This window comes from Saccoglossus kowalevskii, chromosome 2, assembly GCF_978046115.1.
Source record: "Saccoglossus kowalevskii chromosome 2, keSacKowa6.1, whole genome shotgun sequence".
Classification (NCBI taxonomy): Eukaryota; Metazoa; Hemichordata; class Enteropneusta; family Harrimaniidae; genus Saccoglossus; species Saccoglossus kowalevskii.
The window spans coordinates 12,754,492-12,782,409 of NC_140642.1; the positions used below are offsets into that span (position 1 = coordinate 12,754,492).

Sequence of the window (27,918 nt, forward strand, 5' to 3'; positions counted from 1 at the left end):
GACAAGTATTTATTCAGACGGCACATTTCTTAATTTCACCACAGCGGCGTCCTGTATTGAACTGCATAAAACATGGCGGATGATGCGAGAGGTTCGGTCGCTGTGCTGCAACAAAAGCTTGAGCAAGCCAAAGAAAGCTTGCATAATGTGGACGAAAACATAAAAAAGTTAACAGGAAGAGACCCATCGGAAAGGAGGTGAGAAATATTCAACCAAACACTACCGACTCTGTCAAACAAGTGTTAGGGGTGCCGACGGCATTTTACCCAAGTGGCAAGTTATCGTTTGCCGCAACGTGCATTCGTATTTTGAAATAAAACTATCCGAGAGTATAATACATTCGTGAAGTTTATATAATTGGATGCAGAAAAATGTTACCGTATGTAGTTTCTGTCTGGTCATTGCGATATTAGCTTTTCAATGGTATACAGTGAACACCCGAGGGGTGGTGAATGAATTTGTATAATAACAACATGGCGGATAACACCTCAAAATATAGCAAGTCTCTTTCTAGTAGAGTTGGTAATTTACATATTTTTACGGGGACGAGGGAGCACAAATTTAAAAACAAACATAAAGGTCCATAGAGGCTTGTCATTGGTGGAGGATGTAGTCTCCTCTCTTCCAGTGAGTTGAATTATAAATTATGTTTTTACTTGCTTTCTATAATATGTGTATTTGTATAGTGGGAGATCAAATAATGTTGAAAATTGTTATTGATGAAATATTCTATTTTCATAATCATGCCTGTGTGTTGAGTACAAAAGTGCATGAACACCTGCTCACAGTATCAGTGGACACAATTTCTGTGGTTCCAAGTGTGGGAGAAACTGGAAGCTGTTAATCAGAAAACAAAACAATCTGTGATATGGGTTGTGATTGGTGCTAGTAATGTTTTTATTAGTTGTGACGTAGATAGATATACCTGCAGCCTGATAACCCCATTTTAATTCAGTAATGGAAACTAGGTCAAATTGTGTTTTGATATTGAAAAAGGAGACCATGTAATTAATATACATTTTGTATTATTGAAGTGCATTGTATTAATTTTATAAATACCCGGTATATGCAAATATCTATAATTTTAAAATACTAGCACACTAAAAATTATGTATTTCCTACAATATTTATTAATATTGACACATTCCTTGCAGGTAGTAATAAAGTTTTCTTCGGATCCATTCATATCGTAATTGGAGAATTTTGTCTTTTAAAGGTTGAGTGCTAACAGTGTTGGTGGGGGTGGAGATCAGAGGAGAGTGTCATTAGGAGGTCAAACATTCAGGGGTGGCAGAGGTTCAGATATACGAGTCATCAGGTATGTAATGTTCTGCATGTAGTAACATGATTTCACGTATTACTCTTGGTATTGTATGTTGTATGCTATATTTGCAGGGATTTTTTTAAACAAGGGAACAGGGGTGCAGCGCCCTCATGCCATGATCATGCGCCTCCTTACCCTGGGCAACCATAAAATTGACCAGGAATCGCATGTGGTCACAGAACCCTATCTCTTCCAATTGGTGACACGGTGACACCGCTGAATTGCAGTGCTCCCTCTTGCAGTTTTTTCTAGAATAAACCCTGGCACTTGCGTAAATAATAAATAGAGGAATGTCTATGGTTAGCAGTGATCAACATGTGTCATGAGTGTTCTTATGACCTCAAATCACAGTGAATTTTATCTTGTGCTGAAAATTTAACAGTTTATAGTGAAAATGTATGTGGAAGTGGGTTTAAAGGCGTCATTGCTTTATCTTACTGAAATATCGTTCACAATTTCCTGTGTGTGCAATTTTAGGAGGGATTCACTGGATCGGCCTGGAGGAGGAGGACCACCACCCAAACGAAGAGGAAGTGCTTTCAGCAGGTAGTTATTCTGTTCTCAATTTGTACTTTGTAAAGTTCATTCAACATAAATTTAATATCACATTAAGTGGCGAATACTGAGAATACCGTAAAGTATGCACAAAGGCATTGCCTGTCACGTAGGATATTTTTGTATAAATCATTTTCTGCTTGTAATCATGATTTAGTGACGTATAGCAGCCCAAAATCTCTGCGAAAAGCATCTTGCTAGATCTGTATATGTGCGATTATTTGCGTACAGTGTACCGGTAGTCAATAAAAAACAATAAAACAATAAAAAGTGGTCAAATGTGACGTAAATATGACACATTTGAAAAGCTAAATGTCTTTCAAAATCAATTCCACCCGATATAGCGTAATCAAAGTGGAGTAAAATACATTGAACTTTTATCATCGCGAATCATGTAAAAAGACTTCTTTCACCTTTTAAAAATTGCTAATCACCTTTTTCGAAAACCATCATGAAGTTTTCAACTGAAATCCATGCCAACACATCGTGCTACGACATTGCTTACTTCTGCAAAGTGATTTTTATGATCACTAGCATTCGGGAAAATGTCGGGTTCTGTGTTTTTTATCAAAGCAATCGCCGATAAAAGTCAAATTTTATTTCTTATAAAAAAAAAAAGTAACATTTTTTGCATGGCATCATGTCTGAGTAAGAGGAATTATTGGTATAACCTGTGTATAACACTGTGAAGTACATGCAAGTTATCGTTTTTGATGGAAGTTTTATTTGTTCGTTCATTACTGTAAATGTTTTACAAGCTGATGGTACGAATAATAAATTACAACAATCCACCAAATAATTACATGGTTGATTTTTTGAAGGAAAGTGTTTTCGAAGTAAATAAGATCATGAAACATATTCCTCGCTGAAACGTTTCAAATGCGTTTCATTTAACTTTTTACAATTGACATTGCAACAATAATTTATTTGTTTCTGTTTTTAGTCTGCAGCATTTGCATTTCGAGAATTTTACATTTTTATATTCAAACTCTTGAGTGAGCTCATTAATATTCATATAGCTCATTAATATCATGAGCAACCAGCACTCCTATTGGCCTGGCGAGATCCCTTACTGCTTTAATTTATATACAAGGTATATTCATTGGTTCTTTTGTTCCTCCTCCATTTCAGATTAGGTGGTCAAGTTGGAAGCGGAGGAAGTCGTCGAAGAGATAGTGATCCAGACGATGATGATGATTTGGATCACAAGGTAACTAATTATATCATTCCTAATATTATACGAGTCTTAACTGTCATTGTCTGAGGTCTTGTTCTCGGAACAATATGGTGGTGACAGTACTTGCTGCCCACGTTCTATGTATCTCATAATTAGCCCTGAAACTCATTTAGCGTAGATGAATATACTTCTCTAAGAATTCTACAACTTGGCTCCAGAAATGCTTCTATTGATGGTAATCAAGATGAAATATCAATTTATGCTCACTTTGTGACATGTTTGGAAGCATATTATTTATTTTTAAAACAGAATGAGGTTTTTTGACTGGTCAGACAAATTGTCATTTTGAAAGGCTTTGGCAAATGTGACCCCGAATATGAAAATCATGCTCGAGTAGTAATGCAGTTGAATACATTATGTTGACAGCACCATCATTTTTATATTATTATATATTTTTTGCAGCCCTCCCTACAGTCATCGATTGTTGCTACCCCTCAAGATACAAGAACAAGAAAAGATTCCATGGAGGCTTTGTCAACTGATAAGAAAGGATTGGCCAGGTGAGGAAATAAATGTGGTATTATGAAGGAATTGATGTTAACTTACCTTATTTTTTGAACTTGTACTGACCAGTAGTGTGTTGTATATGAATTCAAACAAGTGGCATTGGAACCTATTGCCATCCTTAATTGAATAACTCAAACATTTTCAACTTGCATTATTAATAGTACGGGTGAATATAGTCTGACAAACAATCAATAATCTTGTTGATGTTTATTATATTGTAACAGGAATCGACGTATGTTTGGTCTCCTAATGGGAACTCTACAGAGGTTCAAACATGACTCAGGTCAGACTACTGAGAAGGTAAGTCAAACTTGTGTATTGAGAACACTGCGTGTTATGTTGGAATCGCCAAGTTTACACATTGTTAGTCATAGCACATATTTGTGTGAAAAAAACATGTACATACTTTGGCATAGTATTTGTCAATGTTTTAAATAGGGGCATAACACCTTGTATGTGTGGCTTGTATTTTAACAAATATGACTGTTAGTCACAGCATTTTCGTAGATAATAACAGTTGATCAATGTGTATTGATGTAAAGTTCCAGACTATAAGCCGGCTGGGTATTATGTTGAAAAAAGAAGATATTTCAAAACGTTGATGTAATGTTTTTACCATCAAGGGAATAAACTTTACTTTTTGAATACTATGATTGCAATTATCATTGACTAAAGATTGTGATTGTGAAGCTTCAGAATCATGCTTTCTTAGGCATTATCTTGGATTTGCATTGTTGCTTGTGGCTTTAGTTCTCCCAGAAGCTGAAAAGAATGGAAATTGTACAAGTTGTCCAAGGGTGATTTTTGACAATTCGTGGCTGGTTCAGTCAATCAGTGTTTTAGCTGTGTGTAAACAACGCATCACTTCTCTCAGTGCCATAGTGATAGTATCCAAATATGCCCTGGCTGGTATCAAATTTGATGATGAGTGTGGACCCACTGATGGCTTGAATAAGTTTGTCTTTTCTTCAAAATGTGTGTTCAGGGCCTAGGGGTAGGTTTACAGGTTTTCCTTGTCAAGAAGAGAGCTTAATGTCAAGAAGAAAAAGAGGTGCCTTCGCTCTGATTACATCTAGGGGACTTTGTTTTTTCTATTTCAAGATACTGTCACATTCTCCAAATTTCTCTCAATACATGTTTCAGTTGTATTCATCTCCAAAAATGCTGTCACAAACTGTCATGCAGTTGTTTTTCTGTAGCGTGTAAGGGAACTGATCATTACCACCCAGCCGGTTTCCTGTGAGTTTGACTCGGTTTACCGTAGCGGTCATTGCTTTACCGTACCGACCGTTGTGTTACCGTACCGGCCGGTGCTTCACTGTACCGGCTGGACAATTACCGTACTGATAGGACCAATACCGACTATTTATCACCTTCGATTAATGAATGCATGGTAAACAAAGCCTCGGTAACTGATCGGCGCCCTGCCGGTAACCGTGAGTCATGCATAAATTAATCGGGCATTTTGCAAACAATAAGAATTTTTTTTTACCCATTGAAAGTGAATAATTTGAAAAGGACATGACTTGTACAACAGAGTTTAACGTCCCAGTCGACTGGAGGACTCGATGGGTTAATTATTTGTTTATATTTGTCAGTAGCTCACACAGTGTAAAGAAAGTCGGACAACCGTCAAAATACAAATAAATAAATTAAATAAAAAAGTCTTTCTGTAATTCTTCACATGTGTTTTTTTCAATATATGTGTGTTATTCACATATTCATGATCGCCTGTAACGCTATAAAACGACAGTCTTACATCGTAGCTTACCCACGACGTTGAATAAAACATCTCATCCTGTCGCATGAATTCGATGATACTTGCATGTGTCAGCGTGACTCGCTTGGCCGAGCTCACATGTATTTAAATTCGGGCTTGGGCGTTCGAAAATCTGTTTTGATACTTTGTTGAAAATAACACGCGCAACGCTTGTACGTAGTCCAGATAAAATTCAAGTGCGTAAAACGGAATTTGACCTTGCTCTAGGTCAACATTTTTCCATTGCTTTTCGATCTCATTTTGTGATTTTGTTTATGGAACTGACCAAACATATTTACACACCCCCTCCAACAATCCCCAATGTAACTTTATTATAACAAAACAGAGTGTGCAAGTGTGCCGGTATATCTCTTTTTGGAACATGTGATTGGCCCTGAAAAGGGCTGTTTGGTTTGGGGCAGAATACGATTTAAACTGGAAAGGTCGGGACTTTTTTTTGTTTTACAAAAAAAATATAATTACAGCCAATACAATATAGATATATATAGATTTTGCGAATGAAAGAACAAACTAAACGCAATCAAAGGCGCCGACCACATGCGTTGGAAATAAACTAATAAAACGCGTTGCGACGAGAAATCTCGTCTGCATCTATCATTCACGCAAATGCACACACATGCTATTTTTCTATGTTGAATACGTTGGCAACGTCGTCAAATATTTAGCCCAATCACTGAATAAAAAAACATCCAAGCACACGTGCACTGGCGCCAGATAAAGTGAAAAAATGAAAACAAAATTACGTCTGCACTGTGCATTTGTAACAATAACCAAAACCATTAGGTTACATGTCAAAACTACCGACTCAGGATTCATCATACACAAATATAGCCACTTTCATGGAACTGTTATTTTTGTAATCCACTTTGTCGGCTCAGTTGATTTGAGTGCACTGATCCCAATTTTAAAAAAAATAAAAATATCGTATAAAATAAAGACACAGTTCCGTCTGTAGTCATATCCAACATTTGATTGTTCCAAAGTTGAGTTGACAACGACAGGACGCCTTGGTGAAGCTCTCATTTTCACTATGGACGTACTGGGAGCTCCATGGTCTCACAAAAATCATGTGTAGCATTATCACGCCCAACTTGAATGTAAATATTGTGCAATAATAATGGTAAAGTTTAATCTCTGACAAATAAAAAGACGCAACAAATTGTCCTGGTGGTGTATTTGACCTCGAAAGCTACCGCATAGCAAACATGAACAAAATGATTTATAAACAGACTATAACTACAAACTAAACAAATTCAACTCAAATTAATTCTACAGTTTTGCTTTCTCTGGCGATCCTGTGCATAAAACTGAAATTTAGACAGGTCGGCATTTTACCAGTAAACCGGAAAATCAATGCATAAATTAACTTGTCAGAAGTGTGAATTGCCTCCTGCCAGTACGGTAACGGCCTTGCCGGTACGGCTAATGACCTTCGGGTACGGTAAAGAACCGGCCTGAACGGTGAAGAACCGGCCGGTACGGTAAAGCAGCGGCCGGTATGGTAAAGAAACTCATGCCGCAGGAGACTCCCAGGAAACCGGCTTGGTGGTAATGATCAGTTCCCTAAAGATGTCATTCTTTCTTTGTTTTACAGTTTGGCGCCCCCTGTGGTGGCAAATTGCCACATCGATAGATATTGTGTCTAAAGTTGGTGGGGCTGTCTGATTAGGACGGTATCTACATTAACAATTTTGTGCTGCATTCTTGACTTCTTGTCCCATTTCAAGTTTATAATCATTGTGGAGCTGCAGTATTATCCGGTAATCTAGGCAGTATTGCCACAGAGGGCAGTGTGCACTGTTCAGTGCAATGGGATTCCATTGTACGAGTATTTCAACTGCAGGAACTTTGAGAATGAATACAACATGTATGATTCAGGTCTTAAAGTTTATTCAAAATATTTAGTGCTAAAGAGTGGTAGAATTTGTGGTGCAGTATGGGAAATCATACACAAACCATATTGTAATAATTAAGAATTTATGCCTGATAAAATAACCTTAGTGTTATCCTATGAGTTGTATCACCATGTTGTCACTTAATGTAAAATTGGACAGCAAATCAAGTAAAGCACATCTTTGTTTGTAATGATTCTAAATATCTATGCTATAAATAAAAGACGTCCTGTCTGTTGCCTTTCACGGTTTTGCTTTCCACTTTGAGAATAGCTTAAAATCATTTGAACAACAAAGTCAATTTAATTTGCCTTTGCGCAAATTAAGCCCACGTGATTTGTATGTATGTACCGATATTCAATAGAAAATTGTCCTTTTTTATTCAAAATTAACAAAGATGTATATTAATGCACATACATTTCATAATGCCCTAAAATTTGATGAAAAATTATAATGTATAAGAGGGTTGATGGCCATGTGTTATATCGATTAATAAGCTGCTGAATTATTTTGTCAAGTCCAACCAGGGGAATAGACATAAAATAATATACTGCCACCTAGTGATCAAATTAAATGCTTGAAAATACCGGATTCTGTCATAAATTTGGGGTTCAAAATTTCAAAAAATGATCATGATCAAATATTTTTTTGGGACTTCTATTTTCATTGAAAAACCCACCTGCCTTCAACGCCAGCAGTTGGACCATCCAAGACGAAAAAAACTATTGCAGAAGCTAATCTAAAATTTGATACATTTTTCGTGCTGAATTAAAAAGTAGACCGCCTAAAATTTCATTACAATGTCAACCAGTGTCATCTTTCTCCCGCCAAAAAATAACATTAACGATCCTGATACGCCAAATACAATTATTTGTTTAAAATTTGTTATTGGTAACGAAAGTATATTCTTAAAAAGTTTCAAATAATAACGTGCAAAAAATAAATTCGTTGAATTGTTATGAAATGCAAATAATTTTTAACTTATCTTATCCTAAAAAATGATTCCAAAATATTTAAACACCTTAAAAAAAATGCAGAGAAGTTGCCCTGAGCGATTTCTTGCTTCCATTTTTTTTTTAAAAACCCAAACTGCCATTTAACGACACAAGGCGATTTTACAGCAGAATCCGGTAGACATCAGTACATGATTAGAGATGCTTGTTAACAGTAAGTTGTCCATGAAATGGTTGTTTAGTCATAGACTCTGTAAGATCTATGGCCTAATCCACAATAATTGCACAACATGATTTCTAGAATGAAACTGGTGTAATGACATAGTATTTGTATTGACATGGTTGAATTCTGTGCATCATTGTTTTTAAAAGCAGTGAATTAGACCTCTATTGATAATCTACTTCAACTACTTGATGTGATACTACCAATTCTTATTATCCCGGTTATTAACTGGATAACAGAGTCAATAATAACAATTATAAAGACTAAAATGTTGTGCAAATAATGGCTGCATGACATCTTGATGTATCATTTCCTGAACTCGCATTAAATGTCAGTGCCCCCCCCTTCTCTAATTATAATCTACATCAACTACTCGATGTGATACTACCAATTCTTATTATCCCGGTTATTAACTGGATAACAGAGTCAATAATAACAATTATAAAGACTAAAATGTTGTGCAAATAATGGCTGCATGACATCTTGATCTATCATTTCCTGAACTCACATTAAATGTCAGTGCCCCCTCTCCATGATGCTTGGATTTATTGAAAACAAAAGATTAAATTAACAAACCAAAATATTCTGTTAACAATTTTTTATTTGCACATTAGTCATGATGATTAAAAAAACAAATCTGCCCTGTAAACAGGAGAATGACATGAATTCAGTTGAATTTTGTTATTTTAAAAACTGTAATACTCGATTGAATTTTATGAACAACAAATTTTCGTAAATTTTGCCACTGTGAATCTTTGGTAGTAGTGAAAATTTTACTGTGATTCTGTGAGTTGCAGCGATCTTTCAGGAAATTGGGTCAATCAATGATTTTTCAAGAAAAGCAGTCATTGTCCTGAAATTATCAGAACGTGAAAATCAACTGTTGTACGCAAGATTTCATTGCTAGACAACGTATGCACAGTCATGTTGGTGAAACTTCTGCACTTTGTTGGAATATTGACCCATTGTTTGTTTTACTCAGGAACAACGCCGAAAGACAATAGAAAAGAAATTAGAAGATCAAGTACAACAAGAGAAAATTAAAATAGCGAGTGAACGAAGAGAGCTATTCCAAGAGAGAAAAAATAAACAACAAGAGTTACAAAAGCTAGAAAGGTTAATGGAGCTAGCACAAATGGTACGTGATCAATCAATGTGTTTGATTGAACAAAGCTGTAGTTTGCAATTGTAGGCAGAATTGAATAAATTTGGTCAGCATGTTATTCTTTGAGAACTCTAATTCCTACGTTTACGTAAACTTGCCTTGTTTGAACAAATCAAGGTGCTACCAGGCTTCGGAATCATGTGATAAAGTAAGCTGCTCTTCACAAAAGTTGTTTATCTTGCCATTCAGTTGAAAAAAGCGCAAGTCTCAGCCGATCAATCTCAGTCTTGTCATTAAATGAATTTTACTACATTGCTTGACAATTTTATTAAAAACATGAAATTTTTTGTGATCGATTGCTTTCATCTTCAGTATTGTTTCTTTCTTGTTTCTGTAAATGCCATATGATTAATCTAATCTTGGTGGTAGTTAATTTCTGGGCTTACAAACATGTTTAGTCACTTGGCAAAAAGGGAGACGATAACATTACAAAATATCATATTCTCCAGGTTCATATTGCTGTTAATGCATTATTAGTCCCCATTTGGACGAAGTCCGAAAACGGAGACTTATAATTCGGTCCCCGTCCGTCTGTACGTCCGTGCGTCCATCCGTCCGGAGTCATATCTCAGAATCCCTTGGACTAATTCCGTTCATTCTTTGCATGTACCTAGTACTTTATGTGGGACATATGCACATGCAGTGGTTTAGCGATTCGATTCAAAATAGCCGACTGGCAGCCATCTTGTTTTTTGAAAATGTCGTATTTTGGACATGTGTTGTCAGTTTTCATTCAAATTTAGTACACAGATCATACATGTTTGGATACATGTCCCTGACCGTCCGCGAGTTTCTGAGTCTGTCCGTCCGTTCGTGTGTCCGTCCGTCCGTGGGCCAGTCTGTCCAGAGTCATATTTCTTCTTGAAAACTACAAGCCTGAATGCTTTTATACTTGGTGTATATGTACCTTGGGTAGACCTCTCTCAGATTTGTTCATTTTGTAATGATATCTTTAATTCTCTAATTTTGGTGAATATTTTTGTCATTTTCGGTAAAAAGTGATATTTTCGACTTCTTGTTGAAAACCGCAAGTCCAATTGCTTTGATATTACATATATAGGTACTACATGTGGACCTCTCTCAGATTTGTTCATTTTGTAATGATATCTTTAATTCTCTAATTTTGGTGAATATTTTTGTCATTTTTGGTAAAAAGTGATATTTTCAACTTCTTGTTAAAAACCGCAAGTCCAATTGCTTTGATATTACATATACCGGTATAGGTACTACATGTGGACCTCTTTCAGATTTGTTCATTTCATGATGATATCTTCGATTCTCTAATTTTAATGAATATTTTTGTCATTTTTGGTAAAAAGTGATATTTTCTTCTTGTTAAAAACCACAATCATTTATGGTCGAAAATTATATTTTTGAATTCTTGTTGAAAACAGCAAGTCCCATTGCATTGATACTATGCATATTGTTCATTTTCTAATGATATCTTCTGTTCTTTAATTGAAATGTGCATTGCTAACAGCGGAGCTATCTCAGCCGAGAGGCTGCTTGTTTTTTTATGCAATATCTTAGACGTGCTCTGTCAGTTTTCATTCAAATTTGGCACCTACATGTACTTTATACATGTTAGGATGCATGTCCATGACAATTTGTTTCAAAATCTGGTCAAGGATGGCCAATTGACAGCCATCTGACTTTTTGGCCTTACTACTATATTTCCACAATTTATGTACCATTTTCATTCGTATTTGGCACATACATCATACATATCAGTGTGTTTCATAATCAGATCAAAGATGGCCGAATAACGGCTGTTTTTTTTAATTTTTGGCCTTATTGCTACTACATGGAACACATGTTTTGATGTAAATAAACAATCTGTTGTATACGCCACTTGGAACTCAAGTTTCAAGGACATGCTCGCGACAACCCCTCTGCTTTAATATGACAAGCACAAAGAGAATTTTCAAAAATTTAACGGGGACTGTGTCATTTTCAATGACTTGTTAAACAGGATCTTTTCTTGATATCTTTTTCATATAGTTTAATTCACCATTCTGAAATTATTTGTGCAAGTAACATAATTGTGGTTGCCAAATAAAAATGTTATTTGCCATCAATTTGGTGGCTAGCAAATGTTATATTATAACATGCTAAAATATTTTTTTTCATCCTTTACAGCAAGAAAAATGGGATGTCCACAATAAGAAATTATGCAATTTCATCCGAACAAAAACCAGACCCCATATTTTTTATAAACCAGTTAAAATGTCGGCAGCAGCACAGAGACAGTTAGACAAATCACGAGAAATTATGGAAGGTATGTAAACCCATTTGTGTTATCTCTTGAATGAGAATAAAGAAGTCTTTGTGTGGTAGCCAAACGTTACAATCTTTTATTGTTTACATATACAGTGTTTGATTTACCAAGCAGAACACTGACAACCTGTTGTGTCAGTGATTGGAAAAACTTTCATTTATCGCTGTAAATCACTAGTACAACAGTTTAAAAATTAATACGTTGGGATAAGACACTTCTAATTGGTTCTGTATGTACGGTACATCATTAAAAGCATAATATTTATGTATTAATAAGTGGTAAATTTAAATATATGAAATACAACATGAAGTCGTATTTCGCATTTATAAAGTGCTAAAAATGTATTTATCTTTTATTAAATTTATTATTTTATTTTTTGTTCAAATTCTTTTTTAATGTCTTAACAAAATTGGCTTACCATGGTCAACTAACTAGCATATTTTTATGAAAAACTACTGAACTATGTGGCCTTGTTTGAGATAGTAGTAGTAGGCCCATCAGTTTTTCATTTGTAATGAAAAATGTGAGCACTACTCTTCTCAGGTCTTTAAAGCATGACCCTGCTTGGCCTTTGAAATACCATGCTTGAATTTTTGAGAAAACTTAGTGGCCATGCTTTTAGCTGAAAAGAACTTTTGATTTTCCCAGAACACATCTTTGTGGGTATCAAATACTTCTTCAATATACCTGGCATTAATTCCAGATCTTATATACCGGTACAATGAATAGATTATATCAACATAATATGCCTGATCAAGAGTCCTGTCTTTGCTGAAAAATTATGTGTTAACAGTTATGACCATTGTAAAAACAATGATAATTTGCCATTTGATGTGTTATATACTATTACTTTTCCTATTACTGCCAATTTTGGCTTGTATATCTTTAGTTTCTAGTCTATATTCTGTATTTTTAGTTATTTTTAACAAATAGAAAAATCTTGCTACTAGACTTCCCACTGTTTGCTGCAAGTCAACAATGTCCCTGTGTCAACATATTATTCAAACAGTGTGATGAGTGTGTGGTTGCTGCATTATCATTTACGTGTACAGAGACACAGAAGTTTGATAAACGCATCCCGAAATAGTTTATTTCTCCAAGCATAGATGATGAAGTTGACAGAGGAGTTCAATAAAGCCATTAGTATAACCGCAGACCATATGACATTACTGTAGTTAATATTTGAGTTCCTGTCTATGTTTGTCACGATAGCATAAGGCACCCAACAGATGGAATACACTATGAAAACTATAAATAAATTCATAGCCAACCTATAGTCTTTGGTGAAATTTTGTTGCTTCTGTTGGTGATAGCTGTTACGTGAAATAGTTGCAACTGGCTCGCGATCGAAACGGAGCCTCATCATATGTATTCTCCTTCTACTATCATGTACAACTTTGTAGATTTTAAAATAACACACAACAATCACAATGTAGCTGCTAATTACTAAGCTTATTGTCAAGAACAAGGAATACTTGGTGTTTTGGTCTCCAACGGGTACACCGCAAATGCCAATTTTATGGTTATAACCCAGCTGACCCCATCCAAATAGCGGGATCATTAGAAGGGTCAGCGGTACAAGCCACGTCAGTACGCACATGATTATGGTGTTTCGCTGTGTGTAGATCTTCTGATATGTTTCCATTGTTGATGTGATACTGATGCATCTGTTTAAAGCTATACATGCCAGGTTAGCAATAGACGTGTGCACCGACGTTAGAAGTAGGATTGCCAGAATTATGCACAGTGTGTTTGACAGCGGCCAACCTCGGTGGATTGCACTTACAAGGAAGAATGGTTCACAAATGATGCAGACTGTCAGATCGGCCAGTGCCAAGTTAACAACAAAATAGTTGGGTATCGTTTTCAGTTTAGGTCTTGTAAACACAGCACAGATTGTCAGCATGTTACCAATTGTCCCTGTTATGATGTACAACAATACAATCAATACTATTCCAATGTTATTAAAGTTGCTGTCAGGTTCAACCAAGATACTTTCTGTCGTTACACTAGTGGTGTTCATTGTAGGACTGTAATGTGGGATGACATCTACAGCTTTCAATCTTCGTTACTTTGCTCAGCGTCCATATCCTTAAGTAGTGTTCTTGATTGTTCCTATGATACCATGCACACCTAAGGATTTAGATCTCTTCAACAGGTGGCATTAACGGCCTACATGTTACATTTTATGCTGGAAACTGGTTTCTTAGAAAGCTGCCACCTTTATCTACAGCGTAAACAAAATGAATCGTTTGTTGGATTGCTCCGACTGTTGATACAGCCTGTGGAACATCAATCTCCATGGCAACAATTCCCATAATTCATCCCGATTTTTCATTAATCGCTTTTTTTTTTAACAATTGTGTGTGCCTAATTAATAGCTTTATTCAACCAGCCAATCCAATAGAATTAATCAGCTGTCTGCTTATCTAAACCTTCCACTACATATTCGTATCATAGGCAAGGCAAATATATTTTTTCTGTGAATAATATATAACCTGCTGTTAAAAGATTAAGACCAGTCATTTTGTGAGGCGATGAGCCATTAAAAATGCTCACAAATTTAAATTCTTTGAAAAACCTAGCCACATATTACGGTATTGAAAAATGAGATAACGTGTCATGTCTGTGTTATCAGAAAGCTGGTAGTTGCTGCTGGCTTCTATTGATAGCTTACTCATACAATGTTATCTATTTGTTTAGTCAAACCATTTGCATGTAAATGCTTTTTGCAAAATAACAGTACATTAAGTCAATTCGGGTAGCAGGATAGTTTTTTTGCATGAAAAATGTAAACACCTATAATCGGAATAAATTTTACAAGAAACCATACAATCTATATATGTTTGGAAAGCTCTTGACTTGTATTTTCTTATTATTAATATTTTGTGAACATTATGTTTGTTGTAGCGTCACGTGATTCTGAAAATTAGCGGGTCAATAATTTAACTAACGTGAATAAAATTTTAATTGTCATCTCTACAGTCATTCATGCGATCAAAAACTTTACACTGTTTTGAAGCAAAGATCATGAAGTTTAAATCCGTATTTCTATTTTTTGCATTAAGTTTTTTTTTTCTTTTCAAAAATCACAAATTTCAAGCACGTTATTTGGTGTTAAAGTTAGAGTATACCGGTGGTTTGCGCGAGGTTTGTGAAAAAACGCAATAGAATTTTGCAAATATGTAAATACGGATATGAAGCCAACATATCCAAGAGTAAGAAAAGCTAAACGGCGACATCGTAGCGCTATTCACTGAAACCCATTTAAAATTAGGTCAACGGTAATTGCCAAAAACCGAACACCGATAAATCGGCACTTTTATGATTTCAAGCTTCAATCAACGTTAACTCCCGTTTTAGCAGCAAAATTTACATGGGCTAATTGTAAATGAAATGCTTTGAAAGTTGTTATCGAGAAAAATCATGAACCGACATTTATATCTGTGAAAAACGTTGTTTTTTGGTTGTTTTCTTTCACGCTATGGAGTTTTGTGACGGTCTGTGCTCATAACGAATGGCGACGTCATTCATTAAAGCTTGGATTATGCAAAGTGGGCGGTTCTGTTTGCGAGTAACAAACAATACAGACACTACACTTGGCAGTTGAAGTGTTTGCAAATACAGTGTATTTATTTTTGGGCCGTTGTGTTTGTAAACTTATTAGTTCAAGCATGCCACGAGTTTCGAAGTCTCCTGGAGGCAGCTTGTACATACTGGCGAAAGGGCGGACCCGTTACTGGTTGAGGTAAACCCTAATAGTTTGACAGTTTTACCAGAGCGCGCCGTCCCTTTCCAATCGCTCGCATACCAATGGCAGCTTTTCTATTTATTTCGAAAACTGCTCCCTTCTTTCGGGATGACGGGAAGCTAGGCTGGCTCAGTTTTGATCGAATACAATCTCCTTGCGTGCAAAGAAATTCAAACTGACTGCCTAGACCGTGACGCCTGCGCTCCACTATTGAGATATTGCCTACTTTGCAAAATTGACAAATCTCTTTTTCTAGGGCGCCACTCAACAGTGACATGTCAACGAGTCGAATCTCGCCGTCTTCAAACGATCAGCCGTGACACTCACTTTCACTTTCTTCTTCTACGTCGGAAGGTAACAATATTTTCCTGCAAGATACAGACATCTCTCGAATGTTTTGAACAGGAGTATCACCCACTATATCGAAGTCTGAATCATCTGACTCTCAGTGTCACGGTAAAACTTTCTTCTCCCACTTCATGGCTGACACTGGTTTCGACGGGGAAATCCGTTCTGTACGAACCCAGCATAGTCTCTTTCAACATCTTTTTTGACAGGAGTGATCATTCTTTTGACGTTTTTCTTTTTTCTTCCTCGCTTTCTTTTTCTTGGAAATTTTCGCGTGCTTACTATCTCGTCCATAATTAGTGAATGACAACTAAACTAAACCCTCTCCTCCTTCTTTGCATATTTTGCACATTAATGAAGGAAGCTGCCCTGTTTTTTAATTGGTGTGAATAGAATAATTGTAAAATGTGACCCAGTGATGTATGCCGGCATGTAGCATTTCCTGTGCTATTTAAAATCAAATCCCGCAAAACAGAGTTTTACCGTCGCAGTAACCTCGGGTCTTATACTTGTAGATGAATCTCTTCAAAATTTAATTGTAACCGGACTCACTGTTATCATCTATAAAAACTACCTAGATTTTAGATGATACTTTTATTTTTTACCTAAGTCGTACGAAAAAGTCAGCACTTGCCTTGCGTGAAACACTGGCCCACTATCCGATGTCAAGATGTCGGCCCGGGGGGGGGGGGGGGGGGCGCTTCTATTTTGTTGCCGTGCATTTTGTTCGCATGAGCACATTAGATAAAACAACCAAGTATTTATCAGACAGATTTATTACATGTAACATAATTTACGAATTTAGAAAAACCTAAGCATGCAAGTATGCCTACTTTTTAGCTCCGCTGTCGACTTTGTCGAGCGGAGCTTATCATATGAGTGATTGTCGTCCGTCGTCGTCCGTGTCAATGTTTTACTTTACTTCTTCTTGAAAACTACAAGCTACAAGAATGCTTTGATACTTGGTGTATATGTACCTTGGGTAGACCTCTCTCAGATTTGTTAATTTCATGATGATATCTTCAATTCTCTAATTTTGGTGAATATTTTTGTCATTTTTGGTAAAAAGTGATATTTTCAACTTCTTGTTGAAAACCACAACTCCAATTGCTTTGATATTACATATATAGGTACTACATGTGGACCTTTCTCAGATTAGTTCATTTCATAATGATATCTTCAATTTTCTAATTTTGTTGAATATTTTTGTAATTTTTGGTAAAAAGTGATATTTTCGACTTCTTGTTGAAAACCGCAAGTCCAATTGCTTTGATATATTATACATATAGGTACTACATGTGGACCTCTCTCAGATTTGTTCATTTTCTAATGATATCGTCTGTTCTTTAATTGCCATGTGCATTGCTAACAGCGGAGCTATCTCAGCCGACAGGCTGCTTGTTTTTTTTTTAGAAATGTGCGTCTTTGTAAGCTTTTATTGTCTAGATTGTGACAGTTTTTACAATACACCAACTGACTGCCTTGATATTTGGTTCATATTGCAACATATTGTGTTTTGATTGACTTGCTGACTCACTATTTGAATGATAGGCATGATTCACTATTTTATAGGGGTGGTCAATGTGATGTACAGTGATGTGTAGTCAGTGGTACTTGGTAAGAAATGTGAACTAATTCAGAACACCAAGGATGGTACAATAGTCTGGCCAATTAAACTTGCCATTCGGACTGACAACTTAATTCTAACTATTAAACTAACTCACTTACCTTAGGCAATTTACATTTCAGCATCTAAATTGTGCGACCTATTCTTAACTGTCACCACGGTCTTTTATGGAGGGACTATGTTGTCACCTAACGTTCAGTGTATCGCTGTAAATTTAGATCCAAAGAAATGCAATACCATGGTTCTCTTCAACACAGCAAAATAACTATTGAACATGCATTTGGAAACAAACAGTGCATTATACCCTAGTATAATGGAATGATCTACATTGTGGGCAAATCAAGTCTAAATTGGACAAAAAGCAAATTGTTTTGCAATCAAGAGATTAATTTAAGACATGCTTGCCAGGAATGATTTCCATGTTGATTTACCTATATGTATCAAACAAAGAGCGAAATCAAAATATACCATAGTAAAACCGGACCAGACACAGAATTGTGAGAAATGGATCCAAACTCTTGTAAATGAATAAAATTATTACAGTACTAATAATATAGCATAATATTTGTCGTCTAAGATTTGTTAACAAAAAATAGTGGAAGTTAATTTTAGATTATGAGTCAATAAATAATACATTAGAACTTAAAGCGTTCTTCAGAACTACCTCACAGACCCATTACCATGTCTACGTTGTGCAGCAATGTATCCTGGTGATGTCACCAGGGGAATATTTGTATACAATTTGTCACACATTCTTTCTGGTTCTTGTCGGTTTATATGCTCGAATGGCAGTTATCGTAGTATGTCTCATGTTCTTTATATTAGTATGCCAAAAGAGAAAAGTGCAGAGGGATTAAACATTTATTCTGTTTATTTTGTTTTCTTACAAATTGGTTCCTGCTAAAATGTTAGGCATTTCAATAATACAAATTGAAGCAATATAGCTTTCTTTTACTGCTTCTTTTTAATTCCCCCTGTGCAGTTGAATGTATAACAGGAAGAATACCAATTTTCTGCATGATGTGTTTTATCCATGACGTGTACGGCTTTCACTGGTTTTATCTCGCTGTATACTTTGCATACTATGAAAAGAAATTAATAATTAACATTTCAATCATTTTTAATGGCTTCTCTGTATATGCTGAAGATTTAAGCTATTACCCAAGGTGCCAAGTTATAAAATTCTATTATTCACTCATTTCTCATTATCTACCGGATGTATGTATATCATTGTTTGCTGCAGATTAGCCTGGGGATACCCCAGATCTTGACCTTTTGGAAAATGTACGACTATCAGTACGACAGTTAATAGGCAAAGCTTTTTTTTAGTTCTGCAGGGGTGTTACAATATTATGAGTGTAGCTGCAAGTTGTGGTATTGATACGCCAGGTATCTCTGTACACATTTAATCAGTGCTGCAGTGCCAATGTTGTTTTTTTAAAAAAAGATTCTTAATTATTCTTGAAAATCACTGATTAGACTGGGTTTCATATTTTATGACTGAAATTCTGAATATTTTTGTAAATTTTGGTAAAAACTACATGTATTACTTTTCAACAATCACCAGCCAGATTGCTTTGACATTTAAATACAAACGGAGGATCAAATTTTTTTTTTATCGGTTTTAATATTTGACATTCAGTTGAGCTGTTTCCGCCTGATTCCACACATTTCAATTTACTGTGGTGTTAAAGCTACTGAGAATACTATTAAAGAAATAATCCACAGTGTAGATACTTTATTTCCTTTATGAGCCAATCACCTCCAGTAGTGCGCCTATATTTCAGCAATATTAAATGTTGTTCATCACACTAGGATGCCTCAACAATCCTATGCAATCCAGAAATATTTCATTACCTTGCAAAATATTGTACACCTGATATGGTTTTCAAATAAAATTTATCATATTTACTAGGATATAAAAATGTTGGTTGTGCAGCACTTATGTGAACAATCTATATGTTCATAGGAATCTGTTTGTTTTGGCGATGTATGAAAATACATACTGGAATTAATTAGTCCCCGTTCGGACTTGTAATTCGGTCTTCGTCCGTGCGCCTGTCCGTCTGTGCGCCCGTCCGTCCGTCCCTGTTATCTAAATTGACCTCTTACCACTCATACTTCTTGGTGAAATCAACTGGTTGTAAGAATCTAGATTACCAGCAGGCTTGTTATCTAAATTGACCTCTTACCACTCGTACTTCTTGGTAAAATCAACTGGTTATAAGAAACTAGATTACCAGCAGGCTTGTTAACTAAATTGACCTCTTACCACTCATACTTCTTGGTAAAATCAACTGGTTATAAGAAACTAGATTACCAGCAGGCTTGTTATCTAAATTGACTTCAGACCATTCATCATCAGTATCACGTTCAGATTCTATAGTGTTATTACTACCATTTACAAAATTTTACCAATTATATGCATCATTATTTGTATCAGACACTGTTGTACTTTACAGGTCAGATAAATATTTACAGCTAATCTCAAAATATGCAGGGATGTGTAGTTCAACTATATTTTTTTCAGTACACTCTTGACCAGTGTTGTTGTTCTTGACCAAATGTGATTGATACAAATGAACTACATTTTACAAAACACATCGCAAACTATTCATTTTTAGCTCCACTGTCAACTTTGTCGAGTAGAGCTCATCATATGAGTGATTGTCCGTTGTCTGTGTCAATTTTTTTAGCTCTGCTGTTGACAAAGTCAACGATGCAGAGCTCTTCATATTACTGAATGTCAGTCGTCGTCGTCACATCTTCAAAACCGTTAAACCAAATGCTTTTATATTTGCAACATAGATTCCTGGGGTAGCCCTCAGTCAGATTTGTTCATTTCGTGATATCTTCAATTCTCTAATTTTGATGAATATTTTTGGTAAAAAGTGATATTTTCGACTTCTTGTTGAAAATCGCATATCAGATTGCTTTGATACTATACATATAGGTTCCTCGGGTAGACCTCTCTCAGATTTGTTCATTTTCTAATATCTTCAGTTCTTTAATTGAAATGTGCATTGCTGACAGCGGAGCTATCAGCCGAGAAGTTGCTTGTTTTAATTAATATGTGTACGTGGGTTTCAATGCAAGCCAACTTGTTTTTTTGATTCTGACATATTCCCATGATATCCTTTTCTTTCTGTAACCACAAATTTCAATTCATCTTAATACAAACTGAAATTGTCACTTCCTTTTGGTTAACAATTTAATAATAAGTTTGATACTTGTTATATTATTGTTGTAGGAACCTTCCCCAGGGAATCATTAATAGCAAAAGTCATCAAATATCTGTTAGGCCACATCCATCCTTAATTCCTTGACAAATTCAGGTTATAGCTATGAACAAACTAGTTTTTACCTTAAAATATCAAGACGATTTCAAAATATTAAAAACAAACAAATTTTATGTTGTAAATTCAAGAATCATGTGGGATAGGCACTTTGGTGAACTGTCCTCCATGATAAATATAAGATGAAATCCATCAATTGCCTCAAAATAAATTACTGTTCATATGATAAACAGCATATACCCACTGTGTTGTAATTGCCATAAGCAACATACTAATCCATTTCAAACTAACGAGGTCATACCTGATAATGTACACTGTATAATAAGCATCAGTGCAGGGTGTTTTCAGAGGAGTCTTCAACACTAAAATAACAGTAACAGTGATATGACCTGCATATGCTGTATTAGAAGCGCAAGTTTACCAAAATTTACATTACGTTGTATGCTGAATCATATATGGCATATTTTGACCATAGAAACACCTCTGTAATTTGTGCAAGGGCATGCACAAGTAATAAGCATATGTGGTATACATAGTACACTTTGAATCAAAACATTTTAAAATGGTAACACTTTTTGCACCTCAATGGAAACCTTTAGAGTACTCAATATAATATGCACATTTATATTAAGATTAAATAAAAAATATTGATAGCAACGTGTTAACTCCAACGATTGGTTGGGAAGTCACTTGTGTCTGAATTACTGTAAAACATTTTGATATAGCTACATGCCATTTTGAATATGCTTTTTTTTTAAATTAGCTATATCTAATCTATATTATTATTGATATTACCGGTTATCCTAATATTGTTTTAACATTTCGAAAAATTAATTTCCAGGGTGATAGTTTTCCATTCCTTATAATGGGAGGTTATCTCCCATAATGCATTGTGTTCATGTGCAATAACATGCTCAGTGGTGCAGCATTTTGAATTCAGCTCCAACAGCCTTTAAGTAATGCGTTATGAATTTTATATAAAAGTCAATAATGATCTCACTGGCAGAATAGATGTATCTACGAAAAAATAACCAGTGCCCTACTATTGTACATGTCGTGCGTGTGCGTGTGCGTGCGCGTGCGTGTATGTGTCACTTTGCTATACCTACAGGGAATAAATGTTGTAATCTTTATTGCATTCCACTTGATGGAGTTGGTCTGATCTGAGCATTGAACAGCCTTGCATGTATTAATGTTGTTATTGTCATGCCTGCAATTTCAAACAATAGTAATTCATCTTTTACTTGCCAATTTCAAGTGTTTTTCACTTAAATCAAGAGATGGGCTTCAGTCAGCCACCTGTGTATCTGTCTTTTAAGACAGGCACAACATTTGATTTGACAGGCTAAATGTTTATTAAACTGAAAATTCCCAGTTTTTACAAAACAGCGATAAATAATCAATGACAAATACAGACTAGCAACTATCATGTATTTCAATATACCAGTTATATTTCATTACTGGCTATGACCCTGCAACTCGAAAACCATCCAACTGATTTCAATAAAACTTGATACATAGATGCTACAGGTTAATACATATTCTTGATCACAGATAGTTTAGGGTTGGAACCCATGCATAAATCAGGCAATTTTCTGATGTCTCAATAACTGTTTCAGATTTAAAATAAATTTGTTGCATGAGTGCTCTGTAATATGTTCCCGTTGTTTTAATAAGTAATTACTGTTAGTATTATAAACTTCAATAATGTGTACCAGAAGGCTGATCTTAAATTCCTAATTTAATACACCGGTATTCTGTATTTCTTCTATACCTCTAATACTCTCTCAGCAGACTGATATCTTTCTAAGCTTTCTTTAATCTTACACTAAATATTTAAAGTAAAATAGGAATTTTTTATATTATAGAGTGATAGCAAAAGTATCCTGACTGTCCAACTAGGACTTCATTACTTAAGACGAGTCCATGTTTCTCTGCTGAGCTTATCAGCATGTTGGGATCAAAACTGAGCATCAGACACCACACTGTGTTGTGTATGACATGGGTTCTATCCGATATATACCACACATGTGAAATAGTGTTTGTTGCATTATAATCATGCACTTTCCGTATGCTGGAAAAAAACACACACACAAAATGAGTTTTCAGTAAGGCCCATCATTACTTTTTAATTTTTATTGCATGTTTTTCTTAACATAATTAAAAGCTCTTTTAATTCACTAGATTAAATATAGAGCAATAAAACTTAGTTTTTAAATTCAATGGAAAATGAATCCTCATGCAGTGCACACAACACAGACAAATTTTAGGATTACATGTACTTTTCCTGCCTGCGGTAACTTGACAAAGTTCTTTTAACCTGCCTGCCTGCCTGCCTGCCTGTCTGTCTGTCTGACTACATACATGTACATTATTTGCTCTACTAGTCACACGTGCACTTATATCTAAATGACAGATGTTAAAATAGAACCCATTTTGATAATCCAGTGTACAATAAACGCAATGTTTAGTTATGTGCGTCGCTATTGTGGATGCACTTTTTACAGAGCAAATAAGGCATTGACCATTTGAAATTTTTGGGGTGCCTGGAAGATTTGTTGGGGGGGGGGGGAATTGCAAGCCAGACGCCAAGAAAATTTGCACTCGTCTTCCATTCACCCCTATGATTATAAACTCTATAAAGATAGTTGCTTTGAAATGATCTAACAATCGTATGTTGAACAATTACAGTATCAAATATCAGTTTATTGTATGACATCATATATATTAAGAAGAATTATCATGACACTAATTTCGCAATTAAGCAAAAATAAAGATTTCATCTAAAATATAATTTATCTAGTTTAATGACATAATTGCCAAACACTGCATTAATTATTCACTGGGTTTTAATTTTGCTATTTTCTCTGATAAGTCATAGTCATGTAAAAGTACAATATAACTCATTGTTTGCTTTACAAATTCATAAACTTAAAACCTAGTGAATATGCTCAAAAGATCAAAGATACAATTTTGGGATTCAGGCTCGGCAATAGAGCAAATATAATACATGTAATGAAATATGTTCCATCTCTGCATTAAAGTAAAATAATACTATAAAAACAATTCAGGGGAAAAGTAATGATTCTTCATTTAAACCAAAAATTTGTCTGTGATGTGCGGTTTGTATGAGAGAAATGCGCAAAATGTATTCATTACAAATTATTCTTAGCTGAATTAAATAGTAATAAATGTACATGTATATACATCAATTTTCCACTGATTTTGGTGATATGTGAAATCCGACTGACAATACATGAATTTTAAAATCCAGTAAATATCAAGGGTGAAATTAAATCTCTGTGAAATCGAATGCTTTTACAGTGTATTGTCATTAATGCCTGTGGTGGAAATGAAGATTGAGATAATTAATAATATCACTGGACTTGCACACTCTCTCAGGAAAAAAAAGCTTTCATACATAGGATGTGTACATTGTAAAGATAATTTTGAAACTATAGAATGCTGTTACTGACCTCTTTCCTGTTCATGATTGTTTGTGATCCATCTTGTTCGGTTTTGATTTATCACCTACTTTGTCAATAATGCACATTTAAAAAACCTTGTAACTTAGGGCTATAAAATCTATAAATGTATATGCAGTATTAATATTAGCAGTCAATTATGTTGTTGGTGTTCGGGATATTATTAAGCGATAATAGGCTTGTCTGAACATTTTAATCCTACACGCATAGATGATAACATTGACGGAGGAATTGGCAAATGCGAGTATTGTTATGAAAATTCCCAATGTTGTGTCTATCTGTACTCCTGCAGTTGTAATGATCATATACGGAAGCATGCAAATAGTGAACACAATGCATATGATTAAAACATTGGTTGCTACTTGGAACTCCAGATACTTGGCCTTGCTGCAAAGTACCGTGAGGTTTGGATCATTTGAGTCATTTTGAACTTGATTTGATAGATTACAGACACGATTCCGATTTGTTCTCACTACTATATAAATGGCAACATAACACCACACAATACTGATATAGCATATGCTTAAACCAATTATATTGATAACTAAGACAATAAATGTCTCTGTTGGTACTAACGTGCAGAATTCGATCAATTGGCTGTGAGATTGCTGAGCGTTGTCGCAGAGTAAAAAAAATAGGGCATAACTGAAGGGTAGACACCAAATGAGAACGCACATGAAGACCGTTTTCTGCTTGCTGTACATGCTGTTGTAAAACATCAGCGGTTTGGTGATGTTGATGTTCCGGTTTATTGCTATGGCAACCAAACTGAGGATGGATGCCCCCATACTTGTAGCTGCAATGAATCCGATAGCCTTGCAGACTTGGCGCGAAATGAACCACCCTGGAAAAGAGATTCGTGCAATGTAGACAGGTTCAAGGAGAAAACACACAATCAGATCCACTATGGCGAGGTTTGCGATGAAGTAGTTTGGTGCGGTGTGAAGTTGCTTGGTTTTGTAAATTACCGCGATGGTGAGAGTGTTGCCGATGACTCCAAAAACACTGAAGATGATCAGCAGAGTGAGTTCGATCGTCAGATACAACAGATCCTGTTGATTTTCTAGTAAATCCAATGTGCTGTTGTTACCCATGGTATCGTTTGTCGACATCCTGAAACAATACACTTGTTGTCACATCAAAAAGAATCTCATCAACCCTGCATTCATTTTGTTTTCACTTTAGAAACATATAAATTAGATTCCCCTTTGTGCTCAATACAGCTTTTAATCCTAGATTAGGCAACCTGTGATTGGAGCTAAGCTCACATTACATATGTAGTTAGCTCAGCACGGGTAACTTGGTGTATTATTGCATATGGCAACACACATTAGATGCTATTGGACTTGTACAGCTCTTCATAGTTATTACTGGACTCTGAAAATGTTGATCTGTAATATCAAGAGAAAAGTACAAGGTGGAAAAACAACCACTGAAAATCTGAATGTTTTGTTTATTAAATCACATCAATTCAACTGCAGGAGAGAGTATCCATAGGGATTTTTAAATTTAAAATTGCATGCCCGCAGTGCGAGAAGCTGATTTTAATAACATTGCACTTTTGAAATGTGAATTCAAAAGAATAATCTGATGACACTAAAATCACTTTCACTTCACAATAACAGATTCAGTCACTTTTGATATTTCTATGAACATGTACATAAATGTTTATGGTTTCTGATACTAATTTATTGTCACATAAATGGGTAAATGTAATGAGAAAAAGTAAATGAATTTTTTTCTACTACAAAATGTACATTTGTTGTGAATGAAGGGATAGATTGTCAGTAAATGCTGTTAATAAACAAAACCTTACCTTGTATCGATGAGAAGCTGGCTGTGTTGTGATGTAGCAGAAGCTGACTATGCTAGACAACGCTAGACAACTTAATATCGATGCCCAGGGGGCACAGCGTTGGTTGGTTTCATTCACAATTTTTTTTTTAAACAGTGAATAACAATGCTACTGTGATTTTGATCGCTGCATTGAATATATATTCGTTCATTGTCTGTGTCTTCACTCATGTGTATATCCACATAATTATTTACAGAAGTGATTAGAAAAAGGAGGGAAGAGACTACGAAACTCATCAAAGAACAAGAAGAAGAGATTGAACGACACAGGTTGAACAGACGAGGTGGTGGGGAAGAAACCAATGACGAGAATAAAGTGAAAGAGAGGGGTAGGAAAAGAGATGAAGAGAGTAACCATGGCAATGACATTGAAATGGATGATTTAGCTGAAGACAATAGCATAGATCTTATAGAGCCTCCCGTTGTCATGGCAACTAAGCATAATGAGAAAAGCAAACCCAAAGAAGAAGAAGAAGAGGAAGAAGAGGAAGAGGAGGAAGAAGAGGAAAGCGGTATTGATGAGTCGGGTAAAACAGGTAATGTAACTGTAGATGAGCAGAGAGAGAGTGGGGACATGGTAGTGGTAAGTGGAAAGTCCAATGAAAATAGTGTTGAAGTCGATGACGTGAAAGAGGAAAATAGTGAGTATAAAGAGGAAATGATGGAAGTAACAAATCCATGAAAATGTCATGGCAATCGCATCTCATTTCATGATTCCATTGAGGGTTGGTAAATTATAGAGAGATGATGCTGATTGTGGGGGGTGGTGGTAGAGAATTATAGATGAGAATATCGTGTTACAGATTAATTTCTCAAACTCTGTCTCTTTCACAGGTGTAAGTATAGCAGCTGTTCATCAAATGTTAATATTCTATTCTGTGTACTGGGGTCTAAGACTGGGAAAATGTATCTTGACCTGCAGTTCCTCCAGGGGTTGTGATATCTTTTTTAGTTTATCCATTGCAGCATGTATAAGTGCTCCCCATCTATTTTAGTTTCACTTTTTACTGATTCCCTTCAATCAATTTGTATTAATGTTTCCTATAAGACCTCCCTTTCACATATTTTTTTCTGTGAAATTGGTACACTGAGAAACTATTCATAAACATTTTGTATTCAAATACAGCTGATTCATTTTTTTTTTTTTTACATGAAAACACATTTCTCAGTGTCAAATAATTTTATTTCGAATGAATACTGATGGTATTGTGATTATTTTGCCAGTTTTGGTGCTTATAGAATTTTGGTTTGACATTACTATGGTATACTGCATTTCTTCTAATGGAAGAACATGCATATAAATTAATATATAAAGGTCCCAATTGACGAGTGAAATCAATGCAATTAACATACATTGTTTATTCACACAAAGGTCCACATGCAATTTACTCTACAATGCAGGAAATAGGCTCCTTCTGCTTTAATATGAGTTTCTTCTAGTAGAAGAAATGCAGTATTCCATACAGGTCATATCCCAGTTTGTGTTGCAAGTGGTAAAGCTGTGACATACTTGATTGTAGGGACTGGAATAAGGCAACTTTAGCATCTTCCTGCCATATTCAGTCTATTAAAAATTTTATTTTTTCAAACCAGTAATTAAAACCCAATTTCCCACTACATTTGAGTAATACTTGCTTCACCTG

General features: G+C 35.4%; 1 protein-coding gene across 1 annotated transcript; it reads left to right on the plus strand.

The window, feature by feature from the left end:
• The first annotated feature begins 22 nt into the window (after positions 1-22).
• On the plus strand, positions 23-27,849 carry LOC102800589 (pinin-like). The gene is made up of 9 exons (XM_006815435.3): positions 23-197; positions 1,217-1,318; positions 1,802-1,870; positions 3,011-3,089; positions 3,519-3,616; positions 3,848-3,923; positions 9,454-9,609; positions 11,776-11,914; positions 26,473-27,849. Exons 1-9 carry the CDS (start codon positions 73-75, stop codon positions 26,955-26,957), a joined length of 1,329 nt encoding a protein of 442 aa, XP_006815498.2. The 5' UTR covers positions 23-72; the 3' UTR covers positions 26,958-27,849.
• The last annotated feature ends 69 nt before the right edge of the window (positions 27,850-27,918 follow it).